The sequence below is a fragment of the Mustelus asterias genome, chromosome X (genome assembly GCF_964213995.1).
Source record: "Mustelus asterias chromosome X, sMusAst1.hap1.1, whole genome shotgun sequence".
Classification (NCBI taxonomy): Eukaryota; Metazoa; Chordata; class Chondrichthyes; order Carcharhiniformes; family Triakidae; genus Mustelus; species Mustelus asterias.
Window position 1 is genome coordinate 12,955,735 of NC_135834.1, and position 18,140 is coordinate 12,973,874.

The 18,140-nt window shown below is 43.1% G+C and overlaps 1 protein-coding gene across 6 annotated transcripts in view; it reads right to left on the bottom strand.

Moving 5' to 3' along the window:
- The window catches only part of ikzf4 (IKAROS family zinc finger 4), a 169,896-nt gene extending 155,882 nt beyond the window's left edge, over positions 1-14,014 (bottom strand). For 3 of the 6 annotated variants that reach the window (XM_078201282.1, XM_078201278.1, XM_078201277.1), the window contains exon 1: positions 13,327-13,434. In XM_078201282.1, the coding sequence (XP_078057408.1) occupies positions 13,327-13,416 (90 nt within the window). In that variant the 5' untranslated portion in view covers positions 13,417-13,434. Of the gene's footprint in view, positions 1-13,326; positions 13,435-13,749 lie in introns of those variants that run through there. The other 3 variants (XM_078201281.1, XM_078201279.1, XM_078201280.1) reach the window with 2 other exon arrangements.
- Positions 14,015-18,140: the final 4,126 nt, after the last annotated feature.

An 18,140-nucleotide genomic window follows, 5' to 3' on the forward strand; every position in this document is an offset into this window, starting at 1 on the left:
AAATTGCAGTGGCCATATTTATAATGGAAATCGACAATATAAACTTGCCACACTGTAATGACACCTCACCACCAATGGAGATACTGCAGTGCACCAACAGGAGGGCATAACTACAGCTTGCTTTTGCTTCCTCTTTTACCTTTTCTCACGTTACATGGGGTTGCTACAATGCTGGTTGATCACCCATCATATCAATCATATTTGATCTTTAGTGAGTGGTTTTACATCTAGATACTCTTCCTGCCACTAATCCTCCCTATTTATCTGGGCTGGGGATCAGCAGGATACATGCAAGTATGTCTGCGCCATTGGTTGGATTCTTCTGTGGCCAAAAAGTCCTGGACTGGGACTCAACCCATACAGCTCAGAGGCAGGAATTTGATGACCTTTTGCCACCTTGCACAAACTACACCATTCAGGTACCCAAGGGTGTAACTACAGCTTGACAAGCTTATCAAGATGTGGGCATAGCACTTTGCTGCTTTTATTTCAGTTTACCAGCAACTACAATATTTCACTTTGATTAAATTTTACCTCAGTCTCAATTTTATATTATAGTCTCAGGAGCGCATGCCATACTCACCTCTCACTGTACATATCCACTGCAAACCTGATCTCTTTTCCTGTATGCTTGCTCCACCCATTAATTCAACTGACCGATCAATCAATAAAAAGAGCAAAGTGTTCATGAAAAAAATAATAAAATGTCACTTTAATATGGAGAGTGAATTTCATCTAGTAGAAAAACAGAAGGCATTTATGAGCAGCAAGTTTGCGCTCCATGCAACATGAGCATCTTCGTTACCAACCCAATGCAATACATGTACAAAGACAGACGATGTAGCTTCAGTAAGATAAAAGCAAATTACTGCGGATACTGGAATCTGAAACAAAAACAGAAAATGCTGGAAAATCTCAGCAGGTCTGACAGCACGTATGGAGAGAGAATAGAGCCAACATTGCAAGTCTGGCAGACCTATCGCCAGAGCTGAAGACAATGGAGAATAGGATGAGATTTATACTAAAGGTAAAAGCAAAGTACTGCAGATGCTGGAATCTGAAACAAAAATGCTGGAAAATCTCAGCAGGTCTGACAGCATCTGTGGGAAGAGAATAGAGCCAACAGGTTTGTTTGGTGGCGGAGGCCGCGCAGGCTTTCGGAGCTCCAAGCCCCTTGGGGCTTGGGGCTCCGAGGGCTTGTGGCTTTTGCTGCCGGGTGAACCTGTTGGACTTTAACTTGGTGTTGTTAAACTTCTTACTGTGTTTACCCCAGTCCAACGCCGGCATCTCCACATCATGACTACCGTCGGTCAAAGAAGAGAGGGTAGCCGTGGAAGGGTGCGTTTCTGAATGGAGGGCTGTGACAAGTGGCGTTCCTCAGGGATCAGTGCTGGGTCCTTTGCTGTTTGTAATAGGAAAATGTAACTGGTTTGATTAGTAAGTTTGCGGACGACACAAAGGTTGGTGGATTTGCGGATAGTGATGAGGACCGTCAGAGGATACAGCAGGATATAGATCGGTTGGAGACTTGGGAGGAGAGATGGCAGATGGAGTTTAATCCGGACAAATGTGAGGTAGGGCATTTTGGAAGGTCTAATACAGATAGGAAATATACAGTAAATGGCAGAACCCTTAAGAGTATTGTTAGGCAAAGGGAACTGGGTGTACAGGTACACAGGTCACTGAAAGTGGCAATGCAGGTGGAGAAGGTAGTCAAGAAGGCAGGGCATGCTTGCCTTCATCGGCCGGGGCACTGAGTTTAAAAATTGGCAAGTCATGTTGCAGCTTTATAGAACCTTAGTTAGGCCGCACTTGGAATATAGCATTCAATTCTGATCGCCACACTACCAGAAGGATGTGGAGGCTTTGGAGAGGGTACAGAAAAGAGTTGCCAGGATGTTGCCTAGTATGGAGGGCATTAGCTATGAGGAGAGGTTGGAGAAACTTGGTTTGTTCTCACTGGAACAGCGGAGGTTGAGGGGCGACCTGATAGGAGTCTATAAGATTATGAGAGGCGTGGACAGTCAGAAGCTTTTTCTCAGGGTGGAAGAGTTAATTACTAAGGGGCATAGGTTTAAGGTGCGAGGGGCAAGGTTTAAAGGAATGTACGAGGTAGATTTTTTACACAGAGAGTAGTGGGTGCCTGAAACATGTTGCCGGGGGAGGTAGTGGAAGCAGATACGGTAGTGACTTTTAAGGGGCATCTTGACAAATACATGAATAGGATGGGAATAGAGGGATATCGTCGGCGGAAGGGTAGGGGGTTTTAGTTCAGTCGGGCGGCATGGTTGGTGCAAGCTTGGAGGGCTGAAGGGCCTGTTCCTGTGCTGTAACGTTCGTTGTTCTTTTAAATCTGCTCCCCCTTATTTGGAGGCTATGCCCCCAAGTTCTAGTTTCACCTGCCAGTTGAAACAACTTCCCTGCTTCGATCTTATCTCTTCCCTTCGTAATCTTTTATGTTTCTATAAGATCTCCCCTCATTCTTCTGAATTCCAATGAGTATGGCCCTAGTCTACTCAGTCTCTCCTCATAGGCCAACCGTCTCAACTCCGGAATCAACCTAGTGAATCTCCTCTGCAACCCCTCCAGTGCCAGTATATCCTTTCTCAAGTGGGGAGACAGAAACTGTGCACAGTACTCCAGGTGTGGCCTCACCAGCACCTTATACAGCTGCAACATGAACTCGCTGTTTTTAAACTCCATCCCTCTAGCAATGAAAGACAAAATCCAGAACTGGCTTACCCAAAGGGTCAGTCACCAGTGGTGTACCCCAGGGATCTGTTCTAGGACCTTTGCTGTTTGTCATTTTCATAAATGACCTGGATGAGGAAGCGGAGGGATGGGTTGGTAAGTTTGTCGACGACACGAAGGTTGGTGGGGTTGTGGATAGTCTGGAGGGATGTCAGAAGTTACAGAGGGACATAGATAGGATGCAAGACTGGGCGGACAAGTGGCAGATGGACTTCAACCCAGATAAATGCGTCGTGGTCCATTTTGGTAGGTCAAATGGGATGAAGGAGTACAATATAAAGGGAAAGACTCTTAGTACTGTAGAGGATCAGAAGGACCTTGGGGGTCCGGGTCCATAGGACTCTGAAATCGGCCCCGCAGGTGGAGGAGGTGGTTAAGAAGGCGTTATGGTGTGCTGGCCTTTATCAATCGAGGGATTGAGTTTAGGAGTGCGGGGATAATGATGCAGCTATACAAGACCCTCGTCAGACCCCACTTGGAGTACTGTGCTCAGTTCTGGTCACCTCACTATAGGAAGGATGTGGAAAAGATTGAGGGGGTGCAGAGGAGATTTACAAGGATGTTGCCTGGATTGAGTGGCATGCCTTGAGGATAGGCTGAGGGAGCTCGGTCTTTTCTCCTTGGAGAGACGAAGGATGAGAGGAGACCTAATAGAGGTGTATAAGATGTTGAGAGGCATAGATCGGGTGGACTCTCAGAGGCTTTTTCCCAGGGTGGAAATGTCTGCTACGAGAGGACACAGGTTTAAGGTGCTGGGGGATAGGTACAGGGGAGATGTTAGGGGGAAGTTTTTCACACAGAGGGTGGTGGGCGAGTGGAATCGGCTGCCGTCAGTGGTGGTGGAGGCAAACTCAATAGGGTCTTTTAAGAGACTCCTGGATGAGTACATGGAGCTTAATAGGATGGAGGGTTATAGGTAGGTCTAGAAGGTAGGGATGTGTTCGGCACAACTTGTGGGCCGAAGAGCCTGTTTGTGCTGTAGTTTTTCTATGTTTCTATTTCAAGTCTAGATGACAAAGAAACCAACCATTACCACATCTGGGGAAAATTCTTCTCCTCACCGCTACCAACCTTGATCACCAATCACTCTCACCCAACACCTGATAAGACACTCAACTTCTAGGAGTAGAGGGCTCGGTACTGTATGCAGTCAATACACTTTGCAAAGAAATGTTCAGGAACACAAAAAAAATCATACACCAGTATCTCCAATATGTCAGAGAAATTTTCAGCCTTATTACAAGAGACTGGACAAAACATCAATACAGAAACAGTTATATAGGGATATAATCAAGCAGTGAAGTAATCACCTTGCCAAATTCTTGTCACAGTTATATAGTGAGCACTTATGCAGGAGGGAATTCCCTCCCGGGGTCTAAGTAGCAAAAGGCAGCGGTGGAGGTGGAACTGGATCTTTGCAATGATAAAGGATCAGATCCTCGGCTCTGAGTCAAACAGAACAAAGTTACAACTGATGGCAGGGAGGGGGGTGTGTGTGTGTGTGTGCGTGCGTGCGTGCGTGCGCGCGCGCGTGTGTTGGGGGGGGGCTTTGAATTGGTGGCTAGGGTATAGAGTTTGTGCTGAGTGCTGACAATGAATCCTTTGATATCCCCAATATTTAACTGGAGGAAATTGGGATGAATCCAAGATTGACTATCAGACAAGCAAGAGGAGGGGTTGAAAGAGGTGCTAGAGTAGTAGAGTTCGGTGATTTCAATGTTTGTAGCTGAATGCATGTCTTCAGATATTGCTGGTAAGGGATGAGTGTGTTGATAATGTTGCATGTCGATGAGGAAGAGGAGAGGGCCAAGGACTTGAGGTGGAAACAGAAAATCATAGCTCAAGATGGACACACTTTTGATGGGCAAGAGTGGAAACCAACAAGAACAATCCCACTGAACTTGCCCCATAAGGGAGATGTTGTAGTAGTGGTAACATCGCTGAGCCAATAATCCAGAGACCCAGGCTCATGCTTTGGGGACACAAGTTCAAATCCCATCACGGGAGCAGGTGAAATTTAAATCCAATTATTTAAAGAAAATCTAGAATTGAAACATTCCATAAATAAGTTTTAAAAGCAAAGAATTGTGTAATTGCAGAGAGGATTTGGAAGAGCATGGGATGATCAAACTCATGGGATGATGGTCAACTGCTGAGACACATTAACGAGGGCAAGGAGGGAAATGCATCACAGTTAGAAAAGATGGGCATGCATGGGGCAAGACTGCAAACTGCATTCCAATAGATCTATGTAATGAAACCACAGTGTACCACAGATGAATCCACTTAAATAACCAACTTGGAGAGAGAAGTAATGCTTGGATCAAGAATTCCAGATAAAATGAAGATAATAGCTTGCATGTCTGTGCACTGTAGCCCATTTAATCATCCAACAATACCAGCAAAAATAATGTGAAAGCTTGATCAGTTTCTGTGGCATGTTTCTGGTTAAATATAGTGATGCTGCGTTTTCAGAACCTGAAAATTGGGTTTTTGGTGGGGTGAGGCAGGGGGCGGCGGGGACATTTTGTGCATGGATCAGGAGTTCTATACAATGCAAATGAATGGGAAGTGCTTTGGGCTATTGGAATTCTATACAATGAGAGTGCAAGGCAAGTGCTTTGTTCTATTGGAATTGCATGCTTTGATCAAGTTTCACTGAAGTCAACTGTGTCATTAGTATAATAAAAAACTGAAAACTAGTAAAACAAAATTCATTGCGATGTGAGTTTTGAGCAAACGTCACGTTGCTGATGCCAAAGTGTCACAGCGGTCTACCAACTGTACTGTAATCATTTTGAGAAGTGGTTTAGGTTGGAGGACACAAAATAACCAAAAGAATGGCACACTAAGGTAAATGCTGGATACTCGAGAGACCCTTCTTAGGTAGTTTCACGGGGATTGAAGATGACTTGCTTCCACTCTGGTTCAGTGGGTTCTGAGATAGCTGATCAAGTCCAATGCATGATCGACAGACTCTGCTACACGCAGGGCAGGTTGCACTGAAACGGTTGGGTGGATGAGTTGTTAGGATGTTTATGCATTCTCTTTGATGTCTCGATTTCATGTGCGTGTTCCCAATGTCTTGCGATGTGTTTGGTGCCTTCCCAATTAATATTCTTCATCCAAATCAGTCACAGGCCAGGGAACTCGTGTTGGTGGGGATGCCTAACCTCTTCAGGGATGGTTTGAGGACATCACTGAAGCATTTCCACTGTCCTCCTGGAAGTCTCCTGCCATGACCAAATGCTGAGTAGAGCAGTTGCTTCAGGAATTGAGTCAGGTGTACAAACAAAAACTTACTACTCAGCTGTTTTTTGATTGATCAGTGCCTCAATGCTGGACATGGCAATTTGGGAGAGGACAGTGCCTTTTGTTCACCTTTGTCACCATATGTGGAAGATGTGCAGGTTAGATGAATTGGCCATGCTAAATGTCCCCCTAGTGTCGGGGACTAGCTAGGGTAAATACATGGGGTTATGGGGGTGGGGTAGTATTGTGGTCGGTGCAGACTCGATGGGCCAAATGGCCTCCTTCTGCACTGTAGGATTCTATGGTTCTATCTTGCGAACACAATACTAGTTGCACTTCTCCAGTGACTTGAGATGCTGGGGTGCCTGCTCTAAATTTTCCAGGTCTCCAAAGCACAAGTGTGGGCATCACCACTGCCCAAGTAAACCTTATTCGGGTCTCAGATCCTGTTCCTCAAATACTCTTCACCTCAGTCAGCTGAAGGCTGAGCTGGCACATTGGAAGCTATGATGAATTTTGTCATCTATGTTTGCCTTCATCAAGAAGATCCCAAAATATGGAAAAAGGTCCACATCTTCCAGGATCTTGCCATTGATTTTTAGCTTGGTTACCGGGTAAGTGGAAGGGATGTAGAAGAGGGTTGGTGTGATGACACAGCCTTGTTTGATCCAGGTTTCCACAATATAGGGTTTGCGGTGGTTCCATTGGCGAGATCACAGCTCATGTCAGCATTGAGTAGGTAGAGGATAGTGACAAATTTCCAAGGGCAGCCAAATTGAGGAGGATACTCCATAAACCTTCTGTTAACTCAAAAGGTTTTGGTGAATTGAAGCTATTTTTTGCATTTGCCAGACAGTGAGGATCATGTCTGCGATGGCTTTTTAAAAAATTATTGTGGGTGTAGCCAGCATTTCTTGTCCATTCCTAATTGGCCTTGAACTGAGTGGCTTGCTAGGCCAGACCAGGTAAGGATGGTAGATTTCCTTCCCCGAGGAAGGAATGACAATCAACAAAGGCTTCATGGTCATCATTATACTTCTAATTCCAGATTTTTATTGAGTTCAAATTTCACCATCTGCCATGGTGTGATTTGAACCCAGGTTCCCCAGGTATTACCTCGGCTCTCTGGAATTCTAGTCCAATGACAATACTGCCTCCCACCTCTAAGACTGAAACTTGTAGTGTGGCTCTATGGTCACTGGAAGGAGGTAATTGGATTTGTTGCCCTTAGTCAGAATCACATCATCCACGAGATCACCCGGCATGCATTCCTTTTCCCAGATAAGATACAGGAGGTCATGCTGCCTTACCATGAGGGTACCCCTGCTGCGTTTCAGAATTTTGGCAGTGATTCCAACTGCTCCAAAGGCTTTGTTGTTTGATGCAGCTGTAAGAGCATTTTAGCAAATATGTGATCAAACACAAAAAGGAAGAGAGACAACAATGAAGGTGGCAAGAGAGTAAAGTGACAAAAATTAGGTCAAAGAGGAGGAGCAAATTTCAAGGTGGACATTCCTGGAGTAGAGGTGACTGAAAATTACAAAAACAAAAAGCAAAACACTGAAATCTAAAAACTTGTATTGTTTTCAATACTCAGTCAATAACAGTTTAGGTTCATGACTTTTCAAAAAAATTATTCCAATGTACTGCAAATCAAGATACAAGGCAATTGACAGGTTTTTAAAAATGTTCATACAAACTAGGAACAGTAGGCTATTCAGTACCTTGAACCTGCTCCGCCATTCAACAAGATCATGGTTGATCGGATTGTGACCTCAACACCACCATCCCACCCACCCCCAATATCCTTTGATTCCCTTGTTAGGCAAGAATCTATCTACCTCTGCCTTAAAAATATTCAATGACCCTGCCCCCACAGATGCACAGGCCACTCTGATAAGCCTCCTCAGAATCTTATGTTTCAATAAGATTTTCTTTATTTTTCTAGGCCCAAACTTTCTCAAACAATTTCTTCTCAGGAATCTGTCAAGTAAACCTTCTCTGAGCTGCTTCTAATGCAATCACATTCTTTCCTAGATGAGACTAAAGATGTACATGGTACTCCAGATGTGGGGTGGAATTTTCCCGCCCCGCTCATGGGAATCAGAGTGGGTGGGGGCAGACCATGCACAGGACCATTGACTTTGGACGGGTACTTCCGGTCTTGGGGCGAGTGCAGCCGGACAATCCTGCCCATGGTCTCACCTATAACCTGTACAGTTGTAATAAAAAAGGATATTTTATGTTCCATCGCACAAACATCATCATCCCATTTGCATTCCTAATCACTTGCTGTACCTGCATACTAACTTGTGGCTCATGTACTAGAATTCCAGATCCCTCTGTAGTTCTGCAGTACATCAGTCAAATAACATGCTGCTTTTCTATTCTTCCTTTCAAAGTGAACAAGTATTTTCCCCGCATTATACTTCATCTGCCACATTTTTGCCCACTCATTGTACCTTAATCCTTTTGCAGACGCCTTACGGCATCGCAACTTACTCCGTCTATCTTTGTCTCATCAACAAGTCCAGCAACCGTACATTTGGTCTCTTAATCCAAACCTTTGACATAGATTGTAATTAGATGAGTGCCCAGCACTCTTTCCTGTGGCACTCCACTCATTACATCTTGCCAACCTGAAAATGACACATTTATGCCTACTTTTTCTGATTAGCATGGATAAAGATTGATACGCTAATATGTCACCACCCTGCACCAAACCTTGTACAGTAAACTTTGATGTGGCACCCTGGCAAATTGTTTTCTGAAAATTTAAGTACACTACATCCATCCACATTGTTATTACTTCCTCAAAGAAGTCTAGTAATTTAGACAAACATGATTTCCTTTTCACAAAACCATATTGACTGTGCCTGATACCTCCTTAATAATAAATTCCAGTATTTTCTCTATGTCAGATGTTAAGCTAAGTGGTCTCCCTCCATTTTTGATTACCTACATATGCTTTTTTTCTCCCCAATCTGAAGGGACCATTTCAAAATGTAGGAAACTTTGAAATATTAAAATAAATTTCAAATGATACTCATGGTCAATAATAAATTCTCCTTTCCATTTGCAAAAACAAATACACAGTATATTAAAAGTTATATCTGGACACATTTTCCCCCCCATTATAAATATGGCCATAGAAATTTATAATGAAAATTGCCTATGTAAAGTTATCACACCTTACCACCAAAGATGATGCTGCAGTACACCAGCGACAGGAGGGTGTAACTTCAGCATGACAAATTTGTTGCGATGTGGACATAGAAAATTGTGCAAATATATAAAAATAATGAAATGTATAACTTTAAAATGCAGAGTCAATTTCACCTGCGCAACCAGGTCAAATTAGCCCCCAACCTTCAACGTGTCCACTTTAACCCTACTGCACATGAAGACTACACATCATGCTGGATAATTTAAAGATTTAGATTTTTAATCAGAATGGCCAGGACAGAAACTAGCAGAAAGACAAAAAGTAATTAATTTCAGAAAATGTGAGCTCAGTGCAACATAAGCACGTCACATTACCAATCCAATTCAATACAGGCATATAAACATTGACTATGCAGTTTTCAGAGTGTTTTATTGGCATTTATATAACGCACACCGTCCTGCTGTAACCCTAGACTTAGTCTGGGAAATGGTGTACCTTGTCTCTTGGCAACAATGCAGCTGCAACAACATAAGAAGCTCAACACCATCCAGGACAAAGTAATCTGTTTGATTGGCACCCCATCCACTACAATAAACATTCACTCCCTCCACCACCAATACACAGTGGCGGCAGTGTGTACCATCTACAGGACACACTGCAGCAACTCGCCAAGGCTCCTTCGACAACACTTTATAAACCCACAGCCCCTACCACCTCAAAAAGGAAAAGCGTAGCAAGGCCAGCATTTAATGCCCATCCCCAATTGCCCTTGAACAGTTAAAAGTCATATGCAGGCCAGAACAGGCAAGGATGGCAGATTTCCTTCCCAAAATTACATCAGGGTCATTATTGTGACTAGCTTTCAATTACAAACCGGTTATTAAATTTAAATTCCCCATGGGATTTGATCGCGTGTCCCCAAAGCATTAGCCTGGGCCTGTAGATAGCTGACTGAGTGATATAACCATATCAATCTCCCCAACTTGGATGGGAACCTGCAGATGGCCATGTTTCCGTTTGTCAACTGTAACTGTCCTTCTAGTGGTAGAAGCAGATTTGAAAGGTGCTGTCAAAGTAGGCTTGGAGTGATGCTCCAGTGCATCTTTTAGACTGTACACATTGCTGTCAGTGTGCGCCGGTGATGGAAGGAGTGAATGTTTAAGCTGGTGGATAAGTAGCCAATCAAGTAGGCTGCTTTGTCATTGATGGTTTTGAGCTTCGAGAGTTGTTGGAGCTGCATTCATTGGGCAAGTGGAGAGTATTCCATCACATTCCTGACTTGTGCCTTGTAGGCTGTGGGGAGTCAAGAGGCATGTTACCCAAAGCAGGATTCCCAGCCTCTGACCTACTCTTGTAGCAAGAAGTTTAACAACACCAGGTTAAAGTCCAACTGGACTTTAACCTGGTGTTGTTAAACTTCTTACTGTGTTTACCCCAGTCCAACGCCGGCATCTCCACATCACGACTACTCTTGTAGCCACAGTATTTACGTGGCTGGTCCAGTTCAGTTTCTGGTCAACAGTAACCCCCCCATGATGTTGATGTTAGGGGATTTAGTGACGATTATGTTGCTGAATGTCAAGGGGCGATGGTTAGATTTTTTTCTCGTCTTGCTGGAGACAGTCATTGTCTGGTATGTGTGCAGCACCAATGTTACTTGCCAGCCCAAGCCTGAATGTTGTCCAGGTCTTGCTACATTTGGAAATGGACTGCTTCAGTACCCAAAGAGTTGCAAATGGTACTGAACAGTGTTCAACCAACAGCAAACATCCCCACATCAGAACTTATGTTGGAGGAAAGATCATGGATGAAGCAACTGAAGATGACTGGGTTGCGGAGACTACCCTAAAGGAACTTGTGCAACGTCATATAACAGAAATGATTAGCCGCCAACAAACACACCCATGTTCCTTTTGACTAGGTATAACTCCAACCTGTGGAGTTTTTCCCTCAATTCCCACTGACTTCAGTTTTGCTAAAGCTCCTTGATACCACATGGTCAAATGCTGCCTTGATGTCAAGGGCATTCACTCTCATCTCCCCTCGGAGATTCAGCTCTTTTGTCCATGCTTGGACCTAGGCTATAATGAGGTCAGGAGCAGAGGAGCCCCGGCAAAACCAAAACTGAGCACTGGTGAACAAGCTGACACTGAGAAGCGCTGCTTGATGGCACTGTTGGTGACATCTTCCCTCAATTTGCTGATGATCCCGAGGAGGCTGATGGAATGGTAACTGACTGGATTGGATTTGTCCTGCTTTTTGTGGACAGGACATACCCAGGCAATTTTCCACATCGTCAGGTAGAAGCCTGTGCTGTAGTTGTACTGGAACAGCTTAGATAGTAGCACGGTCTGTTCTGGAACACAAATCTTCAGTACTATTGCCAGGACCCACAGTCTTTGCAGTACGCAGTGCCTTCAGCCGTTTAATAACAAGTGTTCAGAGTACAGAGATCAGATTGCAGCCAATATACTGTAAAGAATTAAAATGTTTCAGGAACATGATGAAAATATGATACCCCAAATCTCCAAAATGTCAATGAAATTTGTAAGCATCGTTATAAGGGACCTTGTAACACACTAATACAAGAAGTTGTTATATATGGACATAACACAGCACTCCAAAAGTAGCCATCTTGTAAGATTCTTGCAACAGTTAGTACATGCTCACTGCAGCATTATATAAGGTCATGTCACAATGCTCAGTCACTAGTCATTGATTCTACCCATGGAGCTAATCTAAGCTTTGCACTGTTTTCTTTTTCAAATTTCTGGCCGCTGCAGTAAAGAATAAGACACTTAGCACCATTTTAATACCCTCCCTATGGTTGGAAGAAGGAAATGTATTTATTTCGAACCCAAGAGATGTTTTTCCAGCATGATAGCTGTTCATAGATTTGTAATGAATATATTTCTGATCTCAAGTCAGGCAAAAGGAGGCAGCAGCTTGAGGGTTGAGGTACAGACGAGGGAAAGTTACTTAACCATCAGAAGTCAATCAACTTGGGTCTTTTCTCACACCACCGAACAATAAATTATATTGTGGCACTGGCAGAGTCTGGAAGCCTTATTACCTAGGCAACGCTTTATGTAGATAGGTGAGCCTTTTTTAAAAAAAAAACTATATTTGAAGAACTCTCACACTTGAAACTCAAATGATATGCAGTATAAATGGCACAGAACTTTAAGGACTCAGAAAATAAATAATGTGATAGAGGCACATACCTCACTCAAAACTTGATATCACAGTCACCACAATTGACAACGTGTTCAATGGTCATTTTTGCTCCTTCTACCATTGCAAGTTACAACAATAGTATTTAACCAAATTTAATACTCAACTAATATCAAAAATAATAAAGAACTATTTAGTCATCAGGTAAGCATGGTCACAATTTAGGAAAACAAAGTTGGGATTGATTTCATAATTCTACTACTTCTGTTTAAACATCAGAAATTGTATTTTTATTGCTTCCCATGACTAACTGCATACAAATTCTGAGAAGTATATTTATCGTATAATGCAATTACAGTATGCAAGTCACATCTTCACACAATGTATTCAGAACTACCCTGGATATATGGGGATTTATCTTTTACACTGGTGTGACCAGTACATCAGACTTATCATAAACGTTCGTTCATATTCGACAGATAATACTTTCACTGTTCATGACGTGGGTGTGCAATCTCCTATATTGCATTCACCAGACCAATTCTGACTGCATTCTACAATGGATTTTAAAATTGAATTGTCAACAGGCGAAGACTTGTCACACACAAAGGCCTCATTCCAGACACTTGAATAACGGTGGGGGGCGGGACGGAATAAAATATATGTGAAGCATTAAACACCACAAATAGCTTCATTTAATTGGATCTTATGTCCCGTTTGAACAATGACCGTGGAATAAACAGAGATCACACCAAATACTGCAGCTGGCTTTAACTTCTCGGGGGGGGGCGGGGGGTCCTCATGACTAACAGCACACCTGCAACACTCACTACAGGACTCAGAACCATAATAGGGCATCAGTAGTCTCCTCGAGGGCATTCGCCTGCTACAATACAACACCTTTAATCCCACTGGAGCCGAACCCTCACTTTCTACAAAATTATATTCACATTCCCTTGATTACGAACCTATTGCAAACTCACACTTAACTGCGCCAACCGTCCCGCCCCTCGGATGATCGACAGGACGACCGCCCAATCAGTGAGCGCAAATTCCCCAGAGGCGCCAATCATCACGAAGGAAAGACGGGACTTCCGGTAGCAGGTGCGGTTGACTGAGAAAAGGAGACAAATGTCTCGAAAAGCAGGCGATTTTAAGCTTGTATTTTTCAGTTCATATTTTTTCTGCAACCAAAAAACGGAAAACAAAGCAAACAAAGTTTGCTGAATTGGTTCCCGAGCAGGTAGATTTGTAAAACGAACCCTCCCCCCTCAGAAGATAATAGTGAATAAACGTTAGGCCGCGGGTTTCTTTGCTTGACAGCGCAATGCGCGCCGACATTTTATGTACCGTTGGATTCAGGAATGAAACATTCGCTTCAAAAGGACGCAAAAGCCGATTTTTACCTCAGAAATTAGCGTTTACAGGTACAGCAGCATTACCTCCGCTCGGCTCCGAGCGATTGAATTCCAGTCAGTGAACAACTTCCGCCATAACTTCCGAGCAACAGGGAAGCGAGCAGAACGACAAAAAACCGATTCATAACACTACCAGGACGAGTAACCGAGCTCCGTTGCGTCGATTCCTACCGGGAACAAGGGCAGCGAGTAGATTGCCGATACAATGATAGTTATGGGCACCAATATCAGGGCTTGAAAGCCTGGGGCAAATCAATTCGAAGCTCGTTCGATTTGCGCGAATTATTTTCACCAGGACACAGAAAAAATATTTTTTTGCAACCGTCCACTCTTATTAACTGAACTATCGAAGTGAACATTTAAATATATCCTTTACCATGTTTTACAGGCCCGATTGCCAAGATAGAAAATATGCAAAATTGTATTCAGATGTGGCAAACAATTAAATCTCAGTCGGTGTCCTTTGTGTTTAGTATTGAATTTTCACCAATAAGAAGTGAACGGCGGAATAGAATACCATACATACATGGATTCTATTAGGACCCAAGTGCGTTTAAACACCAGTGACTCGCAAATCAGGTATCGTCCCAGTCCAGACGGGTGTGGAATTCTCTCTCCCTTACAGTACCCCCTGCCCCTCAAATAGACCACCCACTACTGGGGTAGTTCTGCAGGCAAAAGCGAAATACTGTGGCTGCTAGAAATCTGGACTGAAAACAGAAAATGCTGAAAATACTTAGGTCATCTGCAACGAAAAAAGTTATCCTTTCAGGTCAATATTTTCACCCAGTTCTGATGAAAGGCCACAGACTTGAAATGTTAACTTTGTTTTTCTCTTCACAGGTGCTGCCTGACCTGCTGAATATTTCCAGCAGTTTGTTTTAGTTCTGTATGTCTCTATCCCTAAAAGCCAAAATCACTGAATTATAATCATTTTTTGGTATGAAAACAAGATTGTGAACATGCCTCTTATAATTGAGTCCTTAAGACAGTGGATTCAAGCAAAGGATCCAACAAAAGTGCCCCCGCTTTAGAAAAGCACAACTAATAAAACCCAAATCATAAAAAAGATGCAGGAAACTAAACAATTCAAATATTACCCGTGTCACCCACACACTCCCATTTGTGGAAGACATTGAGTCTACCAGAAGACACCACTGGCTCCCACTCTAGGGTCACCCAGATACAAGGAGAGGCAGGCAATTAGAGCAAAAACTCCTACAGGTCCATTCATAATAGAAGGGTGTTTCAATTTTGCACCTTCATTGATTATGAGATAGAAGACGTTTTAGTTTCTAAATTGGGAAAATAATGCACCCACATAGAATTTCTGTAATGCAACACTTATAGTAACCCTTTTGCCATAACAGGACCATTTCTAGTCCCTCCTTCTGCCAAATGCCACATTCCCATAAAGTGCTGCTAAACCATAGCATTTCCACGAGTACTGACAAGGCCTTCACTCAGTGCTGCCAAATTCTATAACTGTTCTTCCTGTCTGACCAAAGCACAGGACAGCCTTCATGAACCTTGTTGTTCATTCTGGTAAACAAGTTAATCAAATCTGATACATCTTGCATATCAGTGACACCGATAGAATGGGGCAGGCATTGCTCAATGGGTAGCACACTTGCCCCCGAATCAAAAGGTTGAGGGTTCAAATTCCACTCCAAGGACTTGAGCACATAATCCAGGCCGACACTCAGTATGGTACCAAGGCAATGCAGCACTGTTGGAGGTGGAAGTAAATGAACAGATGGTACTAGTTCAAAGAACACAGGAATTCATTCCACTATCCTAACCAACATTTATCTCTCAGCTAAAATCACTGAAACAGGTCACTGTGAAACCTTGCTGTGCACAAACTGGCTACTACATTTTCTACTTTACAAAAATGCTTAAATTGGATGGAAAGCACTTTGGCAATGTCCTGAGGCCCTTCTTTCTTTAGATTGTACATAACATTACACATCATCCTGATTGTTATGAAACAACAGCATTCGCCAACTCGCCATGAGCAATGACACAGAAGCTCTGCTTGTACATAGATTTCCTTTACAATTTCTCAAAAAAAAGAAACAGCTAGAAAATTGCCAAGTTCATTTTTAGGATTTGGGTGTTGCTAAGACCGGAATTTATTGCCCATCCCTTGAAGTTGGTGGTGGGCCTTATCCTAAACTGCTGCAGTCCATGTGATGAAGCTGCTCCCGCTGTTGTTTTTGGTAGGATGCTCCAAGATTTTGCAACAATGAAGGAGCTCGTTTTAAATCTGGTCCTACCGAGTTAGTTGTCAATTATGCTCTTTTATAAAGACAAAATTTGAGCCAGTTAGATTCAACAAGTTTGCATATATGGTGCACAAATTATACTTTTTGTCTTCCATCAAATAATTCTGCATCAATTCATCTTGAGGCTCTTTCCACCAGCAGCCGTAACTTCGGCAGTGAAAGGTGGAAGTCCCAGGGAAATTACTGTTTTGTTACCACAACTGCAGTGACGAGACTTAAGAGCTTTGTGGCACCCCAAGGATGGTAAAGGCTCCATAGATATGCAATTTCTAACTAAAAAAGTCAGCTAACATGTGGTCAGTTGAAATATTGAGCTTTATTTTAAAAAAAGGCATCGAATTGATTTTATCCAACCAACAAATAAATCTGATTCCCAAATCCATAAATAGATCCATCGACTGTTCCCCTGCTACCAGACATTTTAAAGTTGTGACAATTTATTTTAGAAAAAAGGCTCTAGTCCTCAGAAACACTTTGTATGACTCATAGAACGAGAACTCTTTCATCCAATAGGATCTGTTACTTACAACCCTCCTGGTGTGATGCAGCAGCTGGAAAAGTGGTGTCTGATTATGATCAAGTGTTAAAAAAATCACCAAGCTGAGGAAATGTGCCTGTTGCAGGTTGTTGTTGGCTGAACTGTTAAAACTGCCAACATTTTGATTGCCGAATTGCCTGAAAGAAATCATTTCATCTTCAAAAGAAAAGGGCATCTTTATAATTCATGACACTCGATCCTCAGTTTCCTACTCATGGAGCCTTGATGCTCCTTTATTTTCTGAATGCATCAAGGCTCTTAAATATTCATTCTAAGTGCCTATATTTTAAAGAACTTGCTGAAAGCTGTATAAACTACAGATACTACATTTATTACAACTGATCAACACAATTTATGTAGTAAGAACGCAAAATGCTGGATGAACTCAACAGTTCTGGCAGCATCTGTGGGGAGAGAAACAGAGTCAACATTGAATCCATATGGCTTCTTCAGAGCTGAAGAGGGGTAGAAATGTGATGGTTTATATAGTGGGGGGGGAAAGAGGTGGTGGAGAAGATGGAGCAGAATAGATCGGGGATAGACTGGAGCTAAGGAGAGATTGACAAAGGTGTCATGGACACAAGACAAAGGAGGTGTTAATGGTAGCATTTAGGGCTAAAGAAGGTGCTGATCGTGGCATAAAAGGTAAGATAGCAGAAAGTGTCAAGAGGAGAACAAAAGGTCAGTGTTCAGTGAAAGCAGAACTAAAGAACAAGTTACAGAAGGTCCTGTGGGGGAGGTTGCATTGGGATGAAAAAAGAAAACAAAAAAAACCCAAAAAGGGTCAAGATGGAGGAGAAAGGTCACCATCTAAAGTGGTTCAGCTCAATGTTGAGTTCAGAAGGCTGTAACGTGCCTAACCAGAAGATGAGGTGTTGTTTCTCCAGTTTGTACTGGGCTTCACTGAAGCATTGCAGCAGGCCAAGGATGGACATGTGGACATAAGAGGAAAATGGTGAGTTGAAATGGCACGCAACAGGAAGGTTGGGGTCATGCTTGCGGACTGAGCGAAGATATTCCACAAAGTGGTCACCCAGTCTGCGTTTAACATAGAAAATAGGTGCAGGAGTAGGCCGTTCAGCCCCTCGAGCCTGCACCACCATTCAATATGATCATGGCTGATCATGCACTTTCAGTATCCCACTCCCGCTTTCTCTCCATACTCCCTTGATCCCTTTAGCCACAAGAGCCATGTCCAGCTCCCTCTTGAACATATCTAATGAACTGCCCCCAACAGCTTCTGTGGTAGAGAATTCCACAGGTTCACAACTCAGAGTGAAGTTCTTCCTCAGCTCAGTCCTGAATGGCTTACTCCTTATTCTTAGACTGTGATCCCTAGTTCTGGACTTCCCCAATATCAGGAACATTCATCCCGCATCTAGCCTGTCCAGTCCCATCAGGATTTTATATGTTTCTATGAGATCCCCTCTCATTCTTCTAAATTACAATGAGTACAAGCCCAGTCAATCCAATCTCTCCTCATATGTCAGTCCTGCCATTCTGGGAATCACACTGGTAAATCTTCGCTGGACTTCCTCAATAGCAAGAATGTC